Source organism: Oncorhynchus tshawytscha, linkage group LG22 (assembly GCF_018296145.1).
Source record: "Oncorhynchus tshawytscha isolate Ot180627B linkage group LG22, Otsh_v2.0, whole genome shotgun sequence".
NCBI classification, from domain to species: Eukaryota; Metazoa; Chordata; class Actinopteri; order Salmoniformes; family Salmonidae; genus Oncorhynchus; species Oncorhynchus tshawytscha.
The window spans coordinates 36119939-36140110 of record NC_056450.1 but is presented as its reverse complement, the minus strand read 5'-3'; the positions used below and the strand labels follow the sequence as shown (position 1 = coordinate 36140110).

General features: G+C 42.5%; 1 protein-coding gene across 1 annotated transcript; it reads left to right on the top strand.

Moving 5' to 3' along the window:
- Positions 1–4923: 4923 nt before the first annotated feature.
- LOC112235766 (short transient receptor potential channel 4-associated protein) lies at positions 4924–18327 on the top strand. Its single transcript, XM_024404287.2, has 19 exons — positions 4924–5098; positions 5705–5833; positions 5998–6114; positions 6215–6272; positions 6373–6428; positions 6719–6847; positions 7093–7294; positions 8124–8312; positions 10799–10941; positions 11368–11496; positions 11603–11661; positions 11799–11900; positions 12005–12088; positions 12180–12270; positions 12381–12521; positions 12665–12776; positions 15542–15654; positions 15871–16077; positions 16644–18327. Exons 1-19 carry the CDS (start codon positions 4982–4984, stop codon positions 16779–16781), a joined length of 2316 nt encoding a protein of 771 aa, XP_024260055.1. The 5' UTR covers positions 4924–4981; the 3' UTR covers positions 16782–18327.
- The last annotated feature ends 1845 nt before the right edge of the window (positions 18328–20172 follow it).

The window sequence follows — 20172 nt, the reverse complement described above, 5'->3', positions numbered from 1 at the left end:
GTTTCCTCATATCTTTCAGGACATGAAAGTTGTTAACCCCTTTCCATCTTGCATGGATTTTTCTGTGCCTGATGTTGGGCTTAATTTTTCAGTGCCTCTGTTGGAAAAAAAATGATAATGTGTGGGTGTGTGCACACACCAATCAGTGTGCTGAATTTGCCATCATGTTGTAAAGAGCCTGGCCACTCTGATGGAACTCATTCTGCCACTGAGTAACAACTTAGACTTAACAACTTACACGTGGATCACGTAAATCAAGTGCTGTTTGCATGTGAAAATGTCACAGGATGCATTTGCTCCATTGTCAACATGTTTTGTTGGTGGCCCTGTCTTTGAGGGTATTCTCAAACTAAGGAGTATGGCTCATCACAAGCTCCACAAACACTACTGGCTGCTTGTCCACTTCAACATGCCATCACCACGCTTACTCCATTCCTGAAACGTTTGGCTTTAAAGTGGCATACCAGTCTGATTTTCACCTCAATTAACCTCAGATTTACTTAACAAACGGCACTTCTCAATAGGTGGTCCCGGTAAATCATGACATAGCAAAAGTGTGTGTGTAAATTACTATTATCAGCCAAAGAGATGATTCCAACGGCATTGTCTTCAACTAGCTAACTAATCCTTCTTTTAAGATGCTTAAAAGCTGCTGCATACCGTTTTGTTTGAACAATAGTAGGCGAAAAGACCAGCAAATTAAGTTTTACCAACTGCGCAAGGACCAGATTAGACAAACCTTATGGTTTCAGGCCATTACTCCGCTATGATGATGGAAAGCTGTGGGCTCCAGTTACTTCATACATGAATGTGTGTTCAAATCTCCGGCAAGTCACTTGTTTGCATTTAACTAGCTACGTGTATTGCATAAAGCTTGCTTGTTAGCTTGTAGTAAGGACTAGTGAGCTGTATCCGTCCAAATAACAGCTATTATATTCTCCTGCATTTGTAGAAAAATAAACTTGAATTCAATAGAATCAAATAGGAATAGTATAGTACAGAAATGAACGCGTATCAGAATAAAAACGTCAATAATAAAAAATAAGTAGGTTTTGATATCGCCATAGGCTACTTTATTTGGTAGGGTTGTCTCCGTAAAGTTGAAAGAACATGTAGGCAATCCGGCAAGAATATACTTTTCTACATACCTGGACCTTTCAAGGGCAAGCAAAGACTAAATAGTTACGTGACATATCAAAGTCAAGCGAATTAGTGCTTTTGCGGCACAGTCGATATCGCGCCGGACCTCGGGCTCGAAGGTCGACCTGCTCCCTGCTGTTTCATTACAGTATATTCTATCAAATAGGCCTCACATAGCAAATTAGCAGTTAAATTCAACACACACAAAAAAACACTTCCACTACAAACTGCAGTTGCTACATCAATTTTTGGACTTATAAATGAATGATAATCAATCAATACAATTGTATTCATCACATGCAGCGATTAAATGCTTTACCGGGAAATGCTTACGAGTCCTTTCCCAACAATGCAGAGTAAAAAAGTAAGAGAACTTAGCTAAATAAAAAAAGGAAATATTAACATAATAAAACAGCAATAACAAGGCTAAATACAAGGAGTACCAGTACCGAGGCATGGATTCTACAAGGTGTCGAAAGCGATGCTGGGATGCTGGCCCATGTTGACTCCAATACTTCACACAGTTGTGTCCAGTTGGCTGGATGTCCTTTGGGTGGTGGACCATTCTTGATACACACTGGAAACTGTTGAGCGTAAAAAACACAGCAACGGTGCAGTTTTTGACACAACCCGGTGTGCCTGGCACCTACGACCAAACCCCGTTCAAAAGCACTTAAATATTTTGTCTTGCCCGTTCACCCTCTGAATGGCACACATACACAATCCATGTCTCAATGGTGTCAAGGCTTAAAAATCATTCTTAAACCTGTCTCCCCATCATCTACACTGATTGAAGTGGATTTGCCACATGCGCCGAATACAACAAGTGTAGACCTTACCGTGAAATGCTTACATACAAGCCCTTAACCAACAGTGCAGTTTTAAAAAGAGTTAAGAAAATATTTACCAAATAAACTACAATAAAAAATAATAAAAAGTAACACAATAACATAACAATAACGAGGCTATATACAGGGGGTACCGGTACCGAGTCAGTGTACTGGGGTACCGGTTAGAGGTCATTTGTACATGTAGGTAGGGGGGGAAGTGACTATGCATAGATAATAAACAGCAAGTAGCAGCAGTGTACAAAACAAATGGAGGCCGACTGTGGGTCAATGTAATAGTCTGGTGGCCATTTGATTAATTGTTCAGCAGTCTTATGGCTTGGGGTAGAAGCTGTCCTAGACTTGGTGCTCTGGTACTGCTTGCTGTGGGTCACTGGAGTCTTTGACAATTTTATGGGCTTTCCTCTGACACCGCCCAGTATATACACTACCTTTCAAAGGTTAGAAATGTTTTTGTTTTTTAAAATAAAATCACCTTTTTTTGTCCATTAAAATAACATTAAATTGATCAGAAATACAGTGTAGACATTGTTAATGTTGTAAATGACTATTGTAGCTGGAAACGGCTGATTTGTAATGGAATATCTACATAGGCGTACAGAGGCCCATTATCAGCAACCATCACTCCTGTGTTCCAATGGCACGTTGTGTTAGCTAATCCAAGTTTATAATTTTAAAAGGCTAATTGATCATTAGAAAACCGTGTTGCAGTTATGTTAGCACAGCTGAAAACTGTTGTTCTGATTAAAGAAGTAATAAAACTGGCCTTCTTTAGACTAGTTGAGTATCTGGAGCATCAGCATTTGTGGGTTCGATTACAGGCTCAAAATGGCCAGAAACAAATAACTTGTGGAAGACTACCTGTAACGTTTGACCCAAGTTAAACATTTTAAAGGCAATGCTACAAAATACTAATTGAGTGTATGTAAACTTCTAACCCAGTGGGAATGTGATGAAAGAAATAAAAGCTGAAATAAATCATTCTCTCTACTGTTATTCTGACATTTCACATTCTTAAAATAAAGTGGTGATCCTAACTGACCTAGGACAGGGAATTTTTACTAGGATTAAATGTCAAGAATTGTGAAAAACTGAGTTTAAATGTACTTGGCTAAGATGTATGTAAACTTCCGACTTCTACTGTACCTCTTCCATTGGTTCTTCCCGTAGACCACTGTTCCAAAGCAGTTTCCGGTCCTTGGCTTGGACGAGATGGTTGATGGCTGGAACGTACAGTTGATCCATCCCCACTTTGAGTCCCGGTGGGCTTTGGTGGGGGAAACTCCACCACATAATCTTTAAGATAACCAGGTGGTTATCGGCTTGTTTGTTGCCTGATTCTGGTGGTTGAGGATGAAGCCTTCTTTGGTGCTTTAGGATTAGCACCTGGCTCTTTTATCTGTTTACAAATCAAATCTAATTTTATTTGTCACATACACATGGTTAGCAGATGTTAATGCGAGTGTAGCGAAATGCTTGTGCTTCTAGTTCTGACAATGCAGTAATAACCAACGAGTAATCTAACCTAACAATTCACAACAACTACCTTATACACACAAGCGTAAAGGGATGAAGAATATGTACATAAAGATATATGAATGAGTGATGGTAACTCTACTACATAGCGTGACCGTTAACGCTCCATTACTGCAGTCATTATTAATCAAGTTTGATGGTTTTGAAGAAATCTAAAAGTCTCTCCTTTGATTAGAATAATTACCACGACAATTGTCAGCATTTCTGGTATTGTTACAAAATGGATTTGTCCCAAATGGTTCAGTTGGTAGCACTTGGTGCTTGCAATGCCAGTGTTATAGGTTCGATTCCCTCCGGGACCAGTACGGGGAAAAGTTTATGTTTATGAAAAGTTTAAGTGTATGTGCTCAACTGTAAGTCGCTCTGGATAAGAGCAGTATTAAATTACTAACATTTTTTTAAATGTAGCTAGCCTGCTAATGTTGATATGCTCGCTATGTTTCCCACTACTATTGATAAAATGGGTTAACATACAAAAACACTTCAGTGTTTGAAATAGCTTTTGTCCAGTTACATTAAATAATATATTCTACCAATCTTCTGCTTACTTTTTACTACAAGTTGGGGATTGAAAAATGTGTGTCCAATAATGTGGTTAATGTTGAAGCAAGTCCACATCTCAGTGCTAGAGGCGTCACTACAGACCCTGGTTCGATTCCAGGCTGTATCACAACAAGCCATGATTAGGAGTACCATAGGGAGGTGCACAATTGGCCCAGCGCCATCCAGGTTAGGGTTTGGCCAGGGTAGGCCTTCATAGTAGTGGGCAGAGAGGACAGGATGCGCAAAGCAGTGAAACATTTGTATTGTGTATTGTGAGACTATGTAGCCAGGGATAAAACGCAAACAAAACGTTCACTGCCCACCCGCCCTGCTTCGGTGGGTCATTGTCTTTCAAAACATTACATGCGTTCTAAAATAAATCACATGCAGGTCTCGCACTCAATGCCTTTGTTGAGTTTAGGCCACTCACACAGCTCACTAAACTAACCCAGTATAACACTCACACTCACTAACCACACATCATAAACTAACCCAAATTATTACTTCACTATAGGTGTACGTATTTATAACAATAACTATTGCAATAACTAGCTGCTACCACTACTAAACTACCACTGGGCTACAGTCATTTGGCTATTTCACTACCAATGCATTCACTATTTACTTCCACTGTAACTATTCCACTAACGGCCACTATCCCACTACAACAAATAATACTAGTACTTGTACTACTACATTAGTCTCAATTTTTCAACACTAGACTCCAGCAATTTAAAAAGTTTAAACTTCTTCCACCTACCATAAAAATACGCTACCCACAACATTTTTCTTGAATAATTACGATTTCTAGTTAGACAATAATTGTAGTTGCTATAGCGCACCTTTAGGTGGTCTGTGAGAACTCTGCCGTCGACGGGCCGTAACTTCCTGTTTAGACAAGCGAAAGAGGAAGTATGGCGACAACAGAGCGACTCGGGCCTTCTCGGACCCGAAGAAATAGTAATAAAAACATACTTACAAGGATCAGACATGGACAAATTAGTGGCGGGGGACTTAGTCGAGGCACAGAGGTAAAATAGACATTTATAAATCCTTTCTAAAAGCTGAAATTGTAAGGGTTTGGGACGGAGAAAACCTAGCTAGCTAGGTTGATAGCTAGCTACGTCTACGCGGAACGGAGCGCTGTGCAAATGGCTAGCTAATGTAGTGGAAGTGTATGTATGTAGTTGTTTTATTAGCTAGCTAACCATTTAATATGCTAGCTATTACGTTATCTACTTCAATAAGATGGATGGCTTCCTTGTAGCGGACTAAACTCCACTCCATGGTGAATGACGTAAAATAAACTTCCTTCACCATGTCCGCTGGCTTCCTTGCTGATCACTGGAAAAGTTGTCACAGCAACCCCTCCAGGCTACAGCTATCACATTTTAAACATCAACTGGTATAGCCCTTCAAATTAGGGCAATGACTCTCTGTGTGTGTGTGTGTGTGTGTGTGTGTGTGTGTGTGTGTGTGTGTGTGTGTGTGTGTGTGTGTGTGTGTGTGTGTGTGTGTGTGTGTGTGTGTGTCTTGTCTGTTTAATATACACTCAGAGGGGGATCACTTATTTATGTACTGCATTTCCCTATCCTTGACATTTTCTTGTTCCTATGGTGTTCCCTCCTTGTCCTCAGATGTCTGAGGCCCTACTTCAAGAGAGGGACCATCAGGCCAAGTGGCATGGGATTCCAGTGATGCTGCAGAGACTGTATGACAGCAGTCACCTCAACAGTGACCTCTCCCATATCCACTCCATTATCAAGGTGCAATAATTACTCTTCCCTGACCTCGTTGGCGTTGTAATAATGCCCCTCTTTACAGGCGACTGTTTCAGGTTTGTTTTCCTCGTGGTAGCTGTGATGGTGATTGTTGCTGAGCTGACAGATGTTGTTCATGACGTGTTTGTGTTCTCTCTATGGTGTGGTAGGAAGTGGCATCTTTTCTCTCCATGGAGGCAATGTCGTTTGTGACAGAGGAGAGGAGAACAGCACAGGAGTCCACCTCTCCCAACACATACACCTTTGACCTCTTTGGTGGCGTTGATGTGAGTCTCCAACATGTTGGAACAAAGGCATATAGAGCCGACGGTCTTGTCAGTGACCATATTTGCTATGTCAGGGTTTTAATTTCTCCTTTGTCCTCAGTTACTAGTGGAGATTCTGATGAGACCCACCCTGACCACGCAGACCAATTTCCCGAAAAGTAAACCATATTACATTCCTTTGTCATAGTTTTGCAAATGTGAGGAACCAATTTTTTTTTATGCCTTCAATATATATTCTAACATATGTTCTCATTACAGTGAGTGATGACATCGTCAAGGATTGTTTAAGTGTTCTGTACAATTGTTGTATATGTGTAAGTATCAATGCCTTAGATAAAGTGTTTGAATGCATGTAAGAAATACAGAAATCCTCCCCGTATGATGCCAAACGCTGCATCATATGAAAGTTACATATCATGAAAACTTGATTGCTGACATGCAAAACATTTTGGGACTATGTCAACAATGGATTAATGAAACAAATACCAAAATATTGTTTTTGGGTTGAGTTTTCCTTTACAACTGTCTGACAGAGGATGGCGTCCACCCTCTTTCCTTTCTTTTAGTCAGGGAAGGTTAATCATGAGCTTTCCCTCACTTTCAGATGGAAGGAGTCACTAAAAGTCTGGCATCACGAGATGACTTTGTCATGTTTTTGTTTACGCTCATGTCAAACAAGAAGACATTTTTGCAAACTGCCACATTGATTGAGGACATTCTTGGGGTCAGGAAGGTAAGGATGCATACTATCACTATGTCAGTCCTTACATATTTGCAGTTACCACTGGTCATGGCCAAAAGATTCACGAAAACATTAGAGTTGTTCCATGCCATTTCAGCAAGCCATGACACCCACCATTTTAGATGAAATGGTTTCTGTAGTTAGAAACAGATAAGAAGCATTCCAGAATCATTTTTCCTTTGCCAGTTTGAAGTGGAATGACCCTAATAACTTATACCTTCATCTTTATGCTCCAGGAGATGATCCAGCTTGAGGGCATCCCCAACCTGCCCAGTCTGGTCCAGAGCTTCAACCAGCAGCAGCTGGCCAACTTCTGCCGCATCCTGTCAGTCACCATCACTGAGCCGGACCTGGGCAACGATGACAAGCACACACTGCTGGCTAAAAACGCCCAGCAGAAGACCAACCTCTGCCCTTCCCACTCTGAAGTCAACCAGGGTAAGACAGCTCTCACCATCAGACCAGGGAGAGAGAATGGAAGGTGTTATATAATGATGCTTCATATGACTAGCATTTCATGAAGAAAATCCTTGCAAATTACCTGTCCCTCTATTGCTCAGCGATGAATGAGATTTAAAAAATGGTGGATTTGTACTCCTCAATGTTTCCTTAGGACTCAGTTAAAGGGGCAATCTGCAGTAGTTACATCCATTTTTGGACTTAATGGTTAATGATCTATACCTATTGATTATTTGAGAATATAACTTATAAATGCCTCATAAGCTTAGTTCAACTGTCGTACCCTATCAGAACCCAAAATATAAGATTGTTTTACTCCGATGTTTGTAGACTAAGTATAATTTTGATATCTTGGATGGTCAGTCCTTGCATCCATAGCTCTGTTTATGAATTTTAGAGTGGTTGCATTTCTCCAGCCCCATGTTGCAGCTTTTTAGTGAAACAGCCACACTTTGTTATTGTTTTGACTGCTGATTGCCGCTTTAATGGGAAACAGTAAATTGATAATGAAATAATCTGTTCTCTCTCTGTGCGCAGGGGTTAAAGTCCTCAGTCACTTTTTTTTGGAGGGGGATTATTATTTTGTCTTAAAGAAACACCGAAGATCACACTTGAACGTACACAACTAGATGAACATGTATAGTTTCAAATACCTGCCCTTTGTTTTGACAAACAAATCAGTCCTAAAAAACAAGCTGTGATGCCCTCCGTTGAGTTTGTAAATCCCGATGTGGTACGCGAGCTGAGATGGACTTAAGTTTCAGTCATTCATGGGATTTATTTTTGATTGAACACCTGTGTGCATCAGTGGCCCTGCTGAACATCCCGGGCTTCATTGAGCGGCTGTGTAAGCTGGCTACCAGGAAGGTGTCTGAGGCCTCGGGGGCATCCAGCCTGCTGCTGGAGCTTCAGGACTGGTACACCTTGCTGGACAACGCCCTGGTGCTGGACACTCTTATGCAGATGGCCACAGAGGACGCCGAGCAGAGCAGCACAGGTCAGACCAGTAGATAATACATGCACTCTCCCTCACACACATGCCCACACGCCACGCTCCGGTCATCTGAGATATGCTGACGGTATAACGGACCGCTGTTCACTGTTTTCTTACGTCAGTAATACGGTTCAGAATGTGACCCACTTTACAGTCACGTGTGATGTCATAATCTTCAGGGATGTGAACTCGTCACTTTTGGCCATTTCAAAGTGAATGTGTAGATCTGTTAAAAAAATTGTTTAAAAAAATAAAAAATCTGACAAAGTGCAGAGTGTATCACCCATTGGGCTATAAAAGAAATGAGCAAGCAGATTTTCTCCCTGTGTGATCACTAAATAATGGTGTCATAAACTCCTCTTTCTGCTACCGCACGGCAAGCATTATCGGAGCCCCACGTCTAGGACCAAAAGGCTACTCAACAGCTTCTACTCCCAAGCCATAAGACTGCTGAACAATTAATCAAGTGGCCACCAGACTGTTTACCTTTGTTTTTTACACTGCTGCTGCTCTCTGTTTATTATCTATCCATAGTCACTTCACCCCTACCTACATGTACAAATTACCTCAACTAACCTGTACCCCCACACATTGACTCGGTACCGGCACCCCTGAATATAGCCTCGTTATTGTTATTTTATTGTATTATTTTTTTTTTACTATAGTTTATTTAGTAAATATTTTCTTAACTCTATTTATTGAACTACATTGTTGGTTAGGGGCTTGTAAGTAAAGATTTCATGGTAAGGTCTACTACACCTGTTGTATTCAGCAGTACACTGTAAGGTCTACTACACCTGTTGTATTCAGCAGTACACTGTAAGGTCTACTACACCTGTTGTATTCAGCAGTACACTGTAAGGTCTACTACACCTGTTGTATTCAGCAGTACACTGTAAGGTCTACTACACATGTTGTATTCAGCAGTACACTGTAAGGTCTACTACACCTGTTATATTCAGCATTTCACTGTAAGGTCTACTACACCTGTTGTATTCAGCATTACACTGTAAGGTCTACTACACCTGTTGTATTCAGCAGTACACTGTAAGGTCTACTACACCTGTTGTATTCAGCAGTACACTGTAAGGTCTACTACACCTGTTGTATTCAGCAGTACACTGTAAGGTCTACTACACCTGTTGTATTCAGCAGTACACTGTAAGGTCTACTACACCTGTTGTATTCGGCGCATGTGACAAATAACATTTGATATGTTTCTCATATCGAAATTAATGACTGAGCACAAATCAAATCAAAATCAAATTGTATTAGTCACATGCACCTAATACAACAGGTGTAGACCTTACAGTGAAATGCTTACTTAGGAGCCCCTAACCAAAAATGCAGTTTCCAAAAATACGGATAAGAATAAGAGATAAATGTAACAGAATGCATTCCTACGCGTTATACAAATAGCTCATCAGAGTTCAGAGTGATGTCAGCTATGTCATATCAGAATGAGTTTTGGGTTTGAGCAGCCAGCCACATCCCCTAACCAGGCATTATCCTACTCAGCTGTGGACAGACGGCATCATCCCCTAACCAGGCATTATCCTACTCAGTTGTGGACAGGCGGCATCATACCCTAACCAGGCATTATCCTACTCAGCTGTGGACAGACAACATCATCCCCTAACCAGGCATTATCCTACTCAGCTGTGGACAGACAGCATCATACCCTAACTAGGCATTATCCTACTCAGCTGTGGACAGACAGCCACATCCCCTAACTAGGCATTACCATTATCCTACTCAGCTGTGGACAGACAGCATCATCCCCTAACCAGCCATTATCCTACTCAGCTGTGGACAGACAGCATCCTCCCCTAACCAGCCATTATCCTACTCAGCTGTGGACAGACAGCATCCTCCCCTAACCAGCCATTATCCTACTCATCTGTTCTTTCTGCTCATCTCCCATCAGTTTTAAAATGTTATTTAGCCATGATGGTGGTCTGGTTTTTCTGTTACATTTGTTTAATTATTGGAGCGGCTCACAGCGCGAGCGTAGTGAATACATATATATTTTAATAGCTTCTGTAAGAACAAACAGGGCAGTCTGACTAGGCTGAGGGCCATAGAGGAAAACGGAGCACAGACAGCCATTCTCGTGCCTTTACATCACTGAAAACCAAACCTCCGGAACTACCTTCTCCCCTTTTCTACCTCGAATTGTTGCTCATTTTATATTTCTAAACTACTCGAGGGCTACTCAAACAACCTTGTTTGGTCATGTTACCTGGATAGCTAACGAATAACAAGCTACATTGGCTTAGGACTGCATAATTTATTAGCAGTATCACGATACTACTCTATCGTGATATTTGGCCTGGTGTGTCACATTGTTAGTCAAAATATTGTTATTGTGATGACTCGGAAAATAGGCATCATACAACTTTTCTTGGATTTAACTGAATTTTTTTTGTCACCTTTTTTGGGCCCCTCACCAGTTATCATCCCTGAATCCTAATGTGTTTCTTTCTCAGAGTCGCCAGACGAGAGCTCTCTGGTCACCAGTCCTCTCAGGCACAGTCTGCCCCAGTCCATGAAGATCGTCCATGAGATCATGTACAAGGTGGAGGTTCTCTATGTGCTCTGTGTGCTCCTCATAGGCCGCCAGAGGAACCAGGTGAGACAGATAGCTGGACTTGCTTCAATCAGTAACTGAGATTGTAAAGTTTTTCCACTGTGCCTCTGCATTCCTTGCCTTTTGTGGTTTTAGGTTGGTTGTCTGTTAAGTATTTTGTGACATCTGCTGATGTAAAGTTAGGCAGTAAGTCCTGGGGGGGTGGTGTATGGGCAATATACCACAGCTAAGGGCGGTTCTTATGCAGGATGCAACGCGGAGTACCTGGGCAAGATGCAACGCAGAGTGCCTGGATACAGCATTTAGCCGTGGTATATTGGCCATATACCACAAACCCCTGAGGTGCCTTATTGCAATTATGAACTGGTTACTAATGGAATTAGACCAATAAAAATAACCTGTCTGGTCATACCTGTGGTATACGTTCTGGGCTTTATAGAATGTAAAGATGTGGTGCCTTGTAAACAGGTTCACAGAATGCTTGCAGAGTTCAAACTGATTCCAGGTCTCAACAACCTGTTTGACAAGCTGATCTGGAGAAAGCAGACGTCCACCCACGTCCTCCACGGCCAGAACCAGAACTGTGACTGCAGCCCGGTAAGATGACCTCTCTGCTCTGGGAATGAGCTCAATGGCACTGTAACACTAAGCACCTCTATTGCAGCACTCACTGGTTCATCCTCTCTCGATCTCACTCACACAGGAGATCTCCTTTAAAATCCATTTTCTACGACTACTCCAGAGCTTCAGCGACCATCATGAGTGAGTTCAGTACAGACAGTATGATTTAAACTGTATTTCTGTGGAATTAGACATATGGTCTCTGGTACTGAGTTTGGTACCATCATGTTCAGTGACTCTGTCATTTGGATCATGTCTTTTTTCCTCCTCCCTCTCAGGAACAAGTATCTCCTCTTGAACGCTCAGGAGCTGAATGAGCTCAGTGCCATCTCTCTGAAGGCCAACATCCCTGAGGTGGAGGCTCTCGTCAACACGGACAGGTTGGGCTGTTAGTTAGGCAGGGGTACAGTGATGGACAACATTTTGTGTTTCTGAATTTGACAAATCCTCCATTGCGTTGGATATTTTCTCTCTCCAAATATAGAAATCTAATCTGTGATGGTAAAAAGGGCCTCCTGACACGGCTACTTTCAGTCATGAAGAAAGAACCGGCCGAATCCTCATTCAGGTGAGTGTGTGTTGACTCCAAGAGTTAATTAGGGAAACGTCATCAGGTATAGAAAGAGGAAGACAAGGGTTAAACCCCTGTCTGTCTGTAGGTTCTGGCAGGCGAGGGCGGTGGAGAGCTTCCTGAGAGGATCCACCTCCTACGCTGACCAGGTGTTCTTGCTCAAGAGAGGCCTGCTGGAGGTACGGAGGCTGTTGCCAAGCCAGCGAAGCCACACACACCTATGATAGAACCGCCTTCAAGTCTTCATTTAAAACCTCCTATTAAATCCGTCTCCTCTCTGTCCTTCCAGCACATCCTGTTCTGCATCATAGACAGCGGCTGTAAGTCCAGGGATGTGCTGCAGAGTTACTTTGACCTGCTGGGGGAACTCATGAAGTTCAACATCGACTCCTTCAAGAGGTTCAACAAATATGTCAACACAGAGGAGAAGGTAGGACACTGCCCAGGGGAGAGGCACTTCAAAAGAATGAGGATCAGATCGATGGAAAGGGAGTGCAGTCCACTTTCTAGCTTAACCCTAGAGATCACTTCCTTTTAATACATGTTTGGTTTCATTTCTGCTTCCTGTGTTAGTTCCAGACGTTCATGACGCAGATCAACAGCTCTCTGGTAGACTCCAACATGCTGGTGCGCTGTATCATCCTGTCCCTGGACCGCTTCGAGAGCCAGACTGACGATGTGAGAGGTAGGTCCATAGAAAATAGTCTTGGGCCTAGCAGTGAACACGTTTGTGGCTGTGGAAACGTGTTAATCCTCAAGAGTCGACTGACACACCGGTGCGTCAATCTAAGTGGTGGTCTCCGTTTTGCTCTACGGCCCCCACCAGTGTCTGGATTCATCTGAAGCCGGTACCATCAATGTGCCAACTTCTGTTTGTAGCGTCCGAACCGTTTGGGTTACAAACTAACTCACAAACACTATGGTGTTCTCCGTTTTGCTCTATGATCCGGGACTTGTCTGAAGGTAACCAGTTTAAAAACATTGATGGAAGTATGAAGGTCGTTTAGTGGCAACCTAGAAAAAAAGGAGTTAAATATGTGTAAAATAATTATATACACACACACACACACACACACCGTAGGGATGGTACCAGGTTTCCTCCAGATGTGACGCTTGTCATTCAGACCAAATAGTTCAATCTTGGTTTCATCAGACCAGAGAATCTTAGGTGACTTTTGGCAAACTCCAAGCGGGCTGTCATGTGCCATTTCACGGAGGAGTGGCTTCCCTCTGGCCACTTACCATAAAGGCCTGATTGGTAGAGTGCTCCAAAGATGGTTGTTCTTCTGGAAGGTTCTCCCATTTCCACACCTCACTGACCAAGGCCCTTCTCCCCCGATTGCTCAGTTTGGCCGGGCAACCAGCTCTAGGAAGAGTCTTGGTGGTTCCAAACTTCTTCCATTGTGTTCTTGGGGACCTTCAATGCTGCAGAAATATTTTGCTACCCTTCCCCAGATCTGTGCCTTGACACAATCCTGTCTCAGAGCTCTACGGACCATTCCTTCCACCTCATGGCTTGGTTTTTGCTCTGACTTGTACTGTCAACTGTGGGACCTTATATAGACAGGTGTGTGCCTTTCCAAATCATGTCCAATCAATTGAATTTACCACAGGTGGACTCCAATCAAGTTGTAGAAACATCTCAAGGATGATCAATGATCCATTTCGAGTCTCATAGCAAAGGGTCTGAATACTTATGTTAAAATGGTATTTATTTTTTTAGTTTTTTTGGGTATAAATATTTTTTTATCCATTTTAAAATAACGCTGTAACATAACAAAATGTGGAATATGTTATATATATTTTCCACGTTGTTACGTTACTGCCTTATTCTAAAATGGATTAAAAATATATCCTCAGCAATCTACACACAATACCCCATAATAACAAAGGGAAAACAGGTTTAGAAATGTTAGCAATTTTTTTGTTGCTGAAAATAAAAATGCTCAGGATATACATCTCCTAGATATAGGACAGACACGTCAAAACCTTGTTACTTATGATTTTATTTTGGGACCTTTTTGTTGTTGCCATCTTATGAATGTGTTAGTCAATGTGTTTCTAAAGGCCAAAATGCATATTTTATTAAATAATTCTAAATCCAATAGCTAAATGATCCATAGAATGACCACCTTAAAACAATTCCATGTATCAGCTTTAGAACCCCCACAACAGCATTGCCTGGTTAATTCTTAAATGTCAGTCATTGTAAATATGAATCTGTTCTTTATTTGACCAGCCTGGTAAAATAAAGGTCAAATGAAAGTAAGCCCACTTGAAGCATCAGGAGGCTTTGAAGTAGTGAAATATTCCCACTGGGAACAGACATCAGTTCAACGTCCAGTTTTGATTTACATTTGGTTGAGTTGTTAACTGATGTGAGTTCAACAAAACATGACACCATGTCATTGGCTTTAGGTTCAAAGATGGTTCAAAATAAGACCAGTTTCCCCATGTTGATTCAATGTCATATACATTTTTTTAGGTTGAAGTGACGTGGAAACAACATTGATTCAACCAGTGGGTTATGTCTACTCTTGGTGTTTGTAGAAATCCACCTCTGACTCCTCCATGTCTCTGTCTGTCTGTCTCGCTGTCTGTCTCGCTGTCTGTCTCGCTGTCTGTCTCGCTGTCTGTCTCGCTGTCTGTCTCGCTGTCTGTCTCGCTGTCTGTCTCGCTGTCTGTCTGTCTCTCGCTGTCTGTCTGTCTGTCTCGCTGTCTGTCTGTGTCTGTCTCGCTGTCTGTCTGTCTGTCTCGCTGTCTGTCTGTCTGTCTCGCTGTCTGTCTGTCTCGCTGTCTGTCTGTCTCGCTGTCTGTCTGTCTCGCTGTCTGTCTGTCTGTCTCGCTGTCTGTCTGTCTGTCTGTCTCGCTGTCTGTCTGTCTCGCTGTCTGTCTCTGCTTTGTCTGTCTCGTCTGTCTGTCTGTCTGTCTGTCTCTGTCTGTCTGTCTGTCTCTGTCTGTCTCGCTGTCTGTCTGTCTCGCTGTCTGTCTCTCGCTGTCTGTCTGTCTCGCTGTCTGTCTCGCTGTCTGTCTCTCGCTGTCTGTCTCTGTCTGTCTGTCTCTCTGTTTGTGTGTCTGTCTCTCTGTCTGTCTGTCTGTCTCGCTGTCTGTCTCTCTGTCTGTCTCTCTGTCTGTCTCTCTGTCTGTCTCTCTGTCTGTCTCTCTGTCTGTCTCTCTGTCTGTCTCGCTGTCTGTCTCTGTCTGTCTCTCTGTCTGTCTCGCTGTCTGTCTCGCTGTCTGTCTCGCTGTCTGTCTCGCTGTCTGTCTCGCTGTCTGTCTCTCTGTCTGTCTCTCTGTCTGTCTCTCTGTCTGTCTCTCTGTCTGTCTCTCTGTCTGTCTCTCTGTCTGTCTCTCTGTCTGTCCGTCTCGCTATCTGTCTCTGTCTGTCTCGCTGTCTCTCTCTGTTTGTGTGTCTCTGTCTCTTTGTCTGTGTCTGTGTCTGCCCTGTAGTTGTGGAGGTGCTGTCAGAGTGCAGTCTGTTGTCCTACATGGTCCGCGTGGAGAACAGACTAACCATCCTCTTCAGGCTCGTCAACATCATCAACGTGCAGACGCTCACACAGGCAAGGAACCCCCCTATCCCATTGTCTGTTGTCGGGTGTACTGTAATGCTAATGACTGTCATGGCATTGCATCCTCCTTCTAGCGATCATAGACTTTACATTCCTCTATTTCTTGTTCCTCATATTGAGACATACACTTGTCTGGATCATCTACATGTTAACAGACTGTGATCCTTTCCCTTCTGTTTGATGGTGGCTGGACCCTACCAATGTTAGGAGAATGTGAGCTGTCTGAACACCAGCCTGGTGGTATTGATGCTGGCCAGGAGACGGGGTAAGCTGTCCTTCTACCTCAACGCCCTGAGAGAGAAGGAGTACACAGAGAAATACCCCGGCTGCCTGCTCAACAACTTCCACAACCTGCTGTGCTTTTGGCAGCGCCACTACCTCAACAAGGACAAGGACAGCACCTGTCTGGAGAACGTGAGTGTCCTCCCCAATGCGCTCACACTCACCGACCGTTGTTCCTTGAATGCTGCCTACTATGGTGGTAATTCTGTATTCGGTTACCTGTAAACTAAACCATGTTCTGTTCTATTGTGGTTGACTGACTTACTGTTGTATTTCTCTCTTTGGGTTAAATGAGGAAACACATTTCTGTTGAATGCATTCAGTTGTGCAACTGACTAGATATCCCCTTTCCCTGTCTATATCATTCTCTCTCCTATCACGCTCTCTCTCCTATCACGCTCTCTCTCCTATCGCGCTCTCTCTCCTACCATTCTCACGCTCTCCCCTCGTACCATTCTCTCTCTCTCCTATCATTCTCTCTCTCTCCCCTCGTACCATTCTCTCTCTCTCCTACCATTCTCTCTCTCTCCCCTCGTACCATTCTCTCTCTCTCCTATCATTCTCTCTCTCTCCCCTCGTACTCTCTCCTCCCCTCGTACCATTCTCTCTCTCTCTCCCCTCGTACCATTCTCTCTCTCTCCCCTCGTACCATTCTCTCTCTCTTTCCTACCATTCTCTCTCTCTCCAATCTGCAACAGAGCTCCTGTATCCTCTTCACCTATTGGAAGGAGACCGTGTCGGTTCTGTTGGACTCAGACCGGACTTCACTATGTGCCATAGCCAGCTACATCGACGAGGCCTACATGGATCTGGGAAGAGACTTTCTGGAAGTTTAGTCCCTGGGAAGCCGTCTCTGGAAAAGGGAAAAGATGGGGGGGGGATGGAAAGAAGAGAGAAAAAAGAGGAGAGGCAATGTCTCAATCACCTGAAGACTGAACAGATCTGAGCGCTCACTTCTTCACATAGCTGTTATTCAGGGATCCATCGGTGTACAGAATGACTGTGTGCACAGTTTTGGGCATGTGTATGTATTTTTGCATTTGTGTGTGTGGATATGCTTTAGTGGGTGTGTGAGTATTGGCTGTAGGAGTGGATGCGTATGCTTGTGTCGTGTGTGTGTCTAGCAGTGGAGGCTGGGGAGAGGAGTTATTGGAGGACGAGCTCATTGTAGTGGCTGGAATGGAATAAATGGGTTGGGTTAAACGTGGTTTCCGTATGTTTGTGTTTGATACTGGTCCATTTATTCCATTCCAGACATTACAATGAGCCTGTCCACTTATAGCTCCTCCAACCAGTCTCATCTGGTGCATAGCTGTGTTGGGGTGTGTCACATGCTGGAGTTTCCATTCTGTTTTATCTGTGGGGGAAAACAGTCAGCCAATCAGCAGCCTTTCACTAACAGAAGGGAGATTTCTCGTACCCGGTTGTCACTAGTTACCACAGCCACAAAGTCATAACCCCTACCTATTTCTCTAATTTCTATTCTTAAAATGGAATTTCAAACCTAACTTTAACCACACTGCTAACCTTATGTCTAATCTTAAATTAGGACTAAAATGCTCATTTTTGTTTATATTAATTATTACGTTATAGCCCATGTAGTCTTTGTGGCTGTGGTAACTAGTGGAAACCTTCCTACCCTCTGGCAAAAAAACGACGGTCCAACTTCATATTGAGTGGTACCAAAACCCTGCATTTACATGGTAATTACACTGGCAGATATAGTGGGTACATATACACGGTTAGTACTTACAACTGGTATACCTGTTTTGGTGCTAGTGTAATAGTCAAACACGAAGGAGATGTTTTAACACAATCCATTTTGAATTTGTTTGCAGATATAAAGCATGTTAAATACATTTTGTTGTGCAGTCAACAGTCAAGTACACCAACAGGGAAAAGAACATTAATCTGTATCTAACAGTATCTAATTACCATGTCAAAATGTTTTAGCGACATTTAATACAAGTGGGACCAAAACATTGATATTTAAGGGACACGCAATTGTTTTATTTTGGTGGTCTAAAAAGGGACTCTATATTTAAAGAAATTATCCATGTAAATGATAAAGTATTTAGGCGAAGGACAAGGTCGATACAAGGCTCTGGAACATGGGACTCGCCAGAAGCATGAATGTCTTGTGTCCGACAACACAGAGGAGACCTGACTGGCCATCCTAAAATTATGTTAGGAAAGATGCTTAACTTGTGGCACGAGGATACGAGACTCCCTGTTTCAGAATGTGTATCTGTATGTGACACAGGGCTTATGTCTGAGCTCTTCTCAGAAAGTGAGTGAGAGTATGTGTGTGTTCATCTAATACACAGGTAAGTATCTGTAACTTCACTTTGTAAAGCGAATGAGATAAATAATAGAACACCACTTTGGATTTGTCTTTTTATTTAAGTGCTTTAATTCACTACAACACATGGATGTAAAGTACAATCTATTGTTGACAATGGACAGTCCTGTCAAAGGCTATTGAAGTATTTAATCTTTTAACATGGCGTTGGTTTGTGTTAGTCTTATCACAAATCATTGCTATTTGAACACACATGTCAAATGCTTAACACCCATTGCAGTCATCTGAAAGCACAAGAGTTTAATCAAGGAGTACTAACAGGCCTCCACTTAATACGGCAAGCAGACTTAAAAGTCAGGCCTGAGACTAGACCACTCAATAACACTCCACACGTCTTGGAAAGCCATTTCAGAAGACGGATGGGTTCTCCTGTTACATTTTACCTGGGCTTTGCTAGTTTCATATTTCTTTAGATCCTAACAAACTCCCCAGTCCCTGCTGATGACAAGCATACCCATACCATGATGCTGCAGCCCGCAATATTTGTAAATAGACAAGAGTTTCACTCTGTTGTATTGAACTTGATCCCCTACTGTCGTTTTTATTTTAGGCCAAAAAGTTCATTTATTTGCAGGTTTTAGCAGGTTTTAACAGCCTTGTTGCAAACAGAATGTTTTTTTTTAACACAGGCTTCTTTCTTTACACTTTGTCGTACAAGCCAGTAATATGAAGTGAATGCAATGTTGTTGATCCTTTTAGTATGTTCAAGTATTGTGGTGTCAGCATCATGTTATGAGTATGCTTGTCATCGGCAGGGACTGGGGAATTAGGATGAAAATAAATATGAAAGGAGCAAAGCCCACCTCAGTCTTAACCTAACCCTGGGATAGGTTTTAAATTTCTGTGGGACAATTACACACATGTTTATGCAAAAGACATACCAGCATGGCTTTCCAAGAGGTTTTGATTGGTTTAGTCTCAGTCCTGACTTAAATTTGCTTAAAACAAGATTTAAATATCGCTGTCTATTAATGAACCCGAACCAAATTTACTGAGCCTGAGCAATTTTGACAAAAATGCTGGATATACGGTGTATTCTGAAGATATTCAGACCACTTGACTTTTTCTACATTTCGTTACGTTACAGCTGTATTCTAAAATTTACAAGAAAACTAATTTTCCTTATCAATCTACACACAATACCCCCATAATGACAAAGCAAAAACAGGTTTTAATACAATTTAGCAAATGTATAACAAAAAAAGATACCTTATTTAAATAAGTATTCAGACCCTTTGTATGAGACTCAAAATTGAGCTCCGGTGCATCATGTTTCCATTGATCATCCTTGAGATGTTTCTACAACTTGATTGGAGTCCACCTGTGGTAAATTTAATTGATTGGACAGGCACACACCTGTCTATAATAAACGTCCCTCAGTTGACAGAACATGTCAGAGTAAAAACCAAGCCATGAGGTTGAAGGAGTTGTCTGTAGAGCTCTGAGACAGGATTGTGTTGAGGCATAGATCTGGGAAAGTGTACCAAAACATGTATGCAGCATTGAAGGTCCTCAAGAACACAGTGGCCTCCATCATTCATAAATGGAAGAAGTTAGGAACCACCAAGACTCTTCCTAAAGCTGGCCGCCCGGGAAAACTGAGCAATCGGGAGAAGGGCCTTGGTAAGGAACCAAGAACCTGATGGTCAATCTGACAGAGCTCCAGAGTTCCTGTGGAGATGGGTGACCCTTCCAGAAGGACAACCATCTCTGCAGCACTCCACCAATCAGGCCTTTATGATAGTGGCCAGACAGAAGCCACTCCTCAGTAAAAGGCACATGACAGCCCACTTGGAGTTTGAGAAAAGGCACCTAAAGACTCTGAGACCATGAGAAACCAAATTCTCTGGTCTGATGAAACCAAG

What these genes read in the sequence shown, in the direction of transcription:
- LOC112235766 (XM_024404287.2), top strand. Translation starts at nt 4,982, where the DNA reads ATGGCGACAACAGAGCGACTCGGGCCTTCTCGGACCCGAAGAAATAGT. An exon ending in ACATTCTTGGGGTCAGGAAG is followed by an intron (nt 6,848 to 7,092) that starts GTAAGGATGCAT and finishes TTTATGCTCCAG; the next exon opens with GAGATGATCCAGCTTGAGGG. An exon ending in ACAGCACCTGTCTGGAGAAC is followed by an intron (nt 16,078 to 16,643) that starts GTGAGTGTCCTC and finishes AATCTGCAACAG; the next exon opens with AGCTCCTGTATCCTCTTCAC.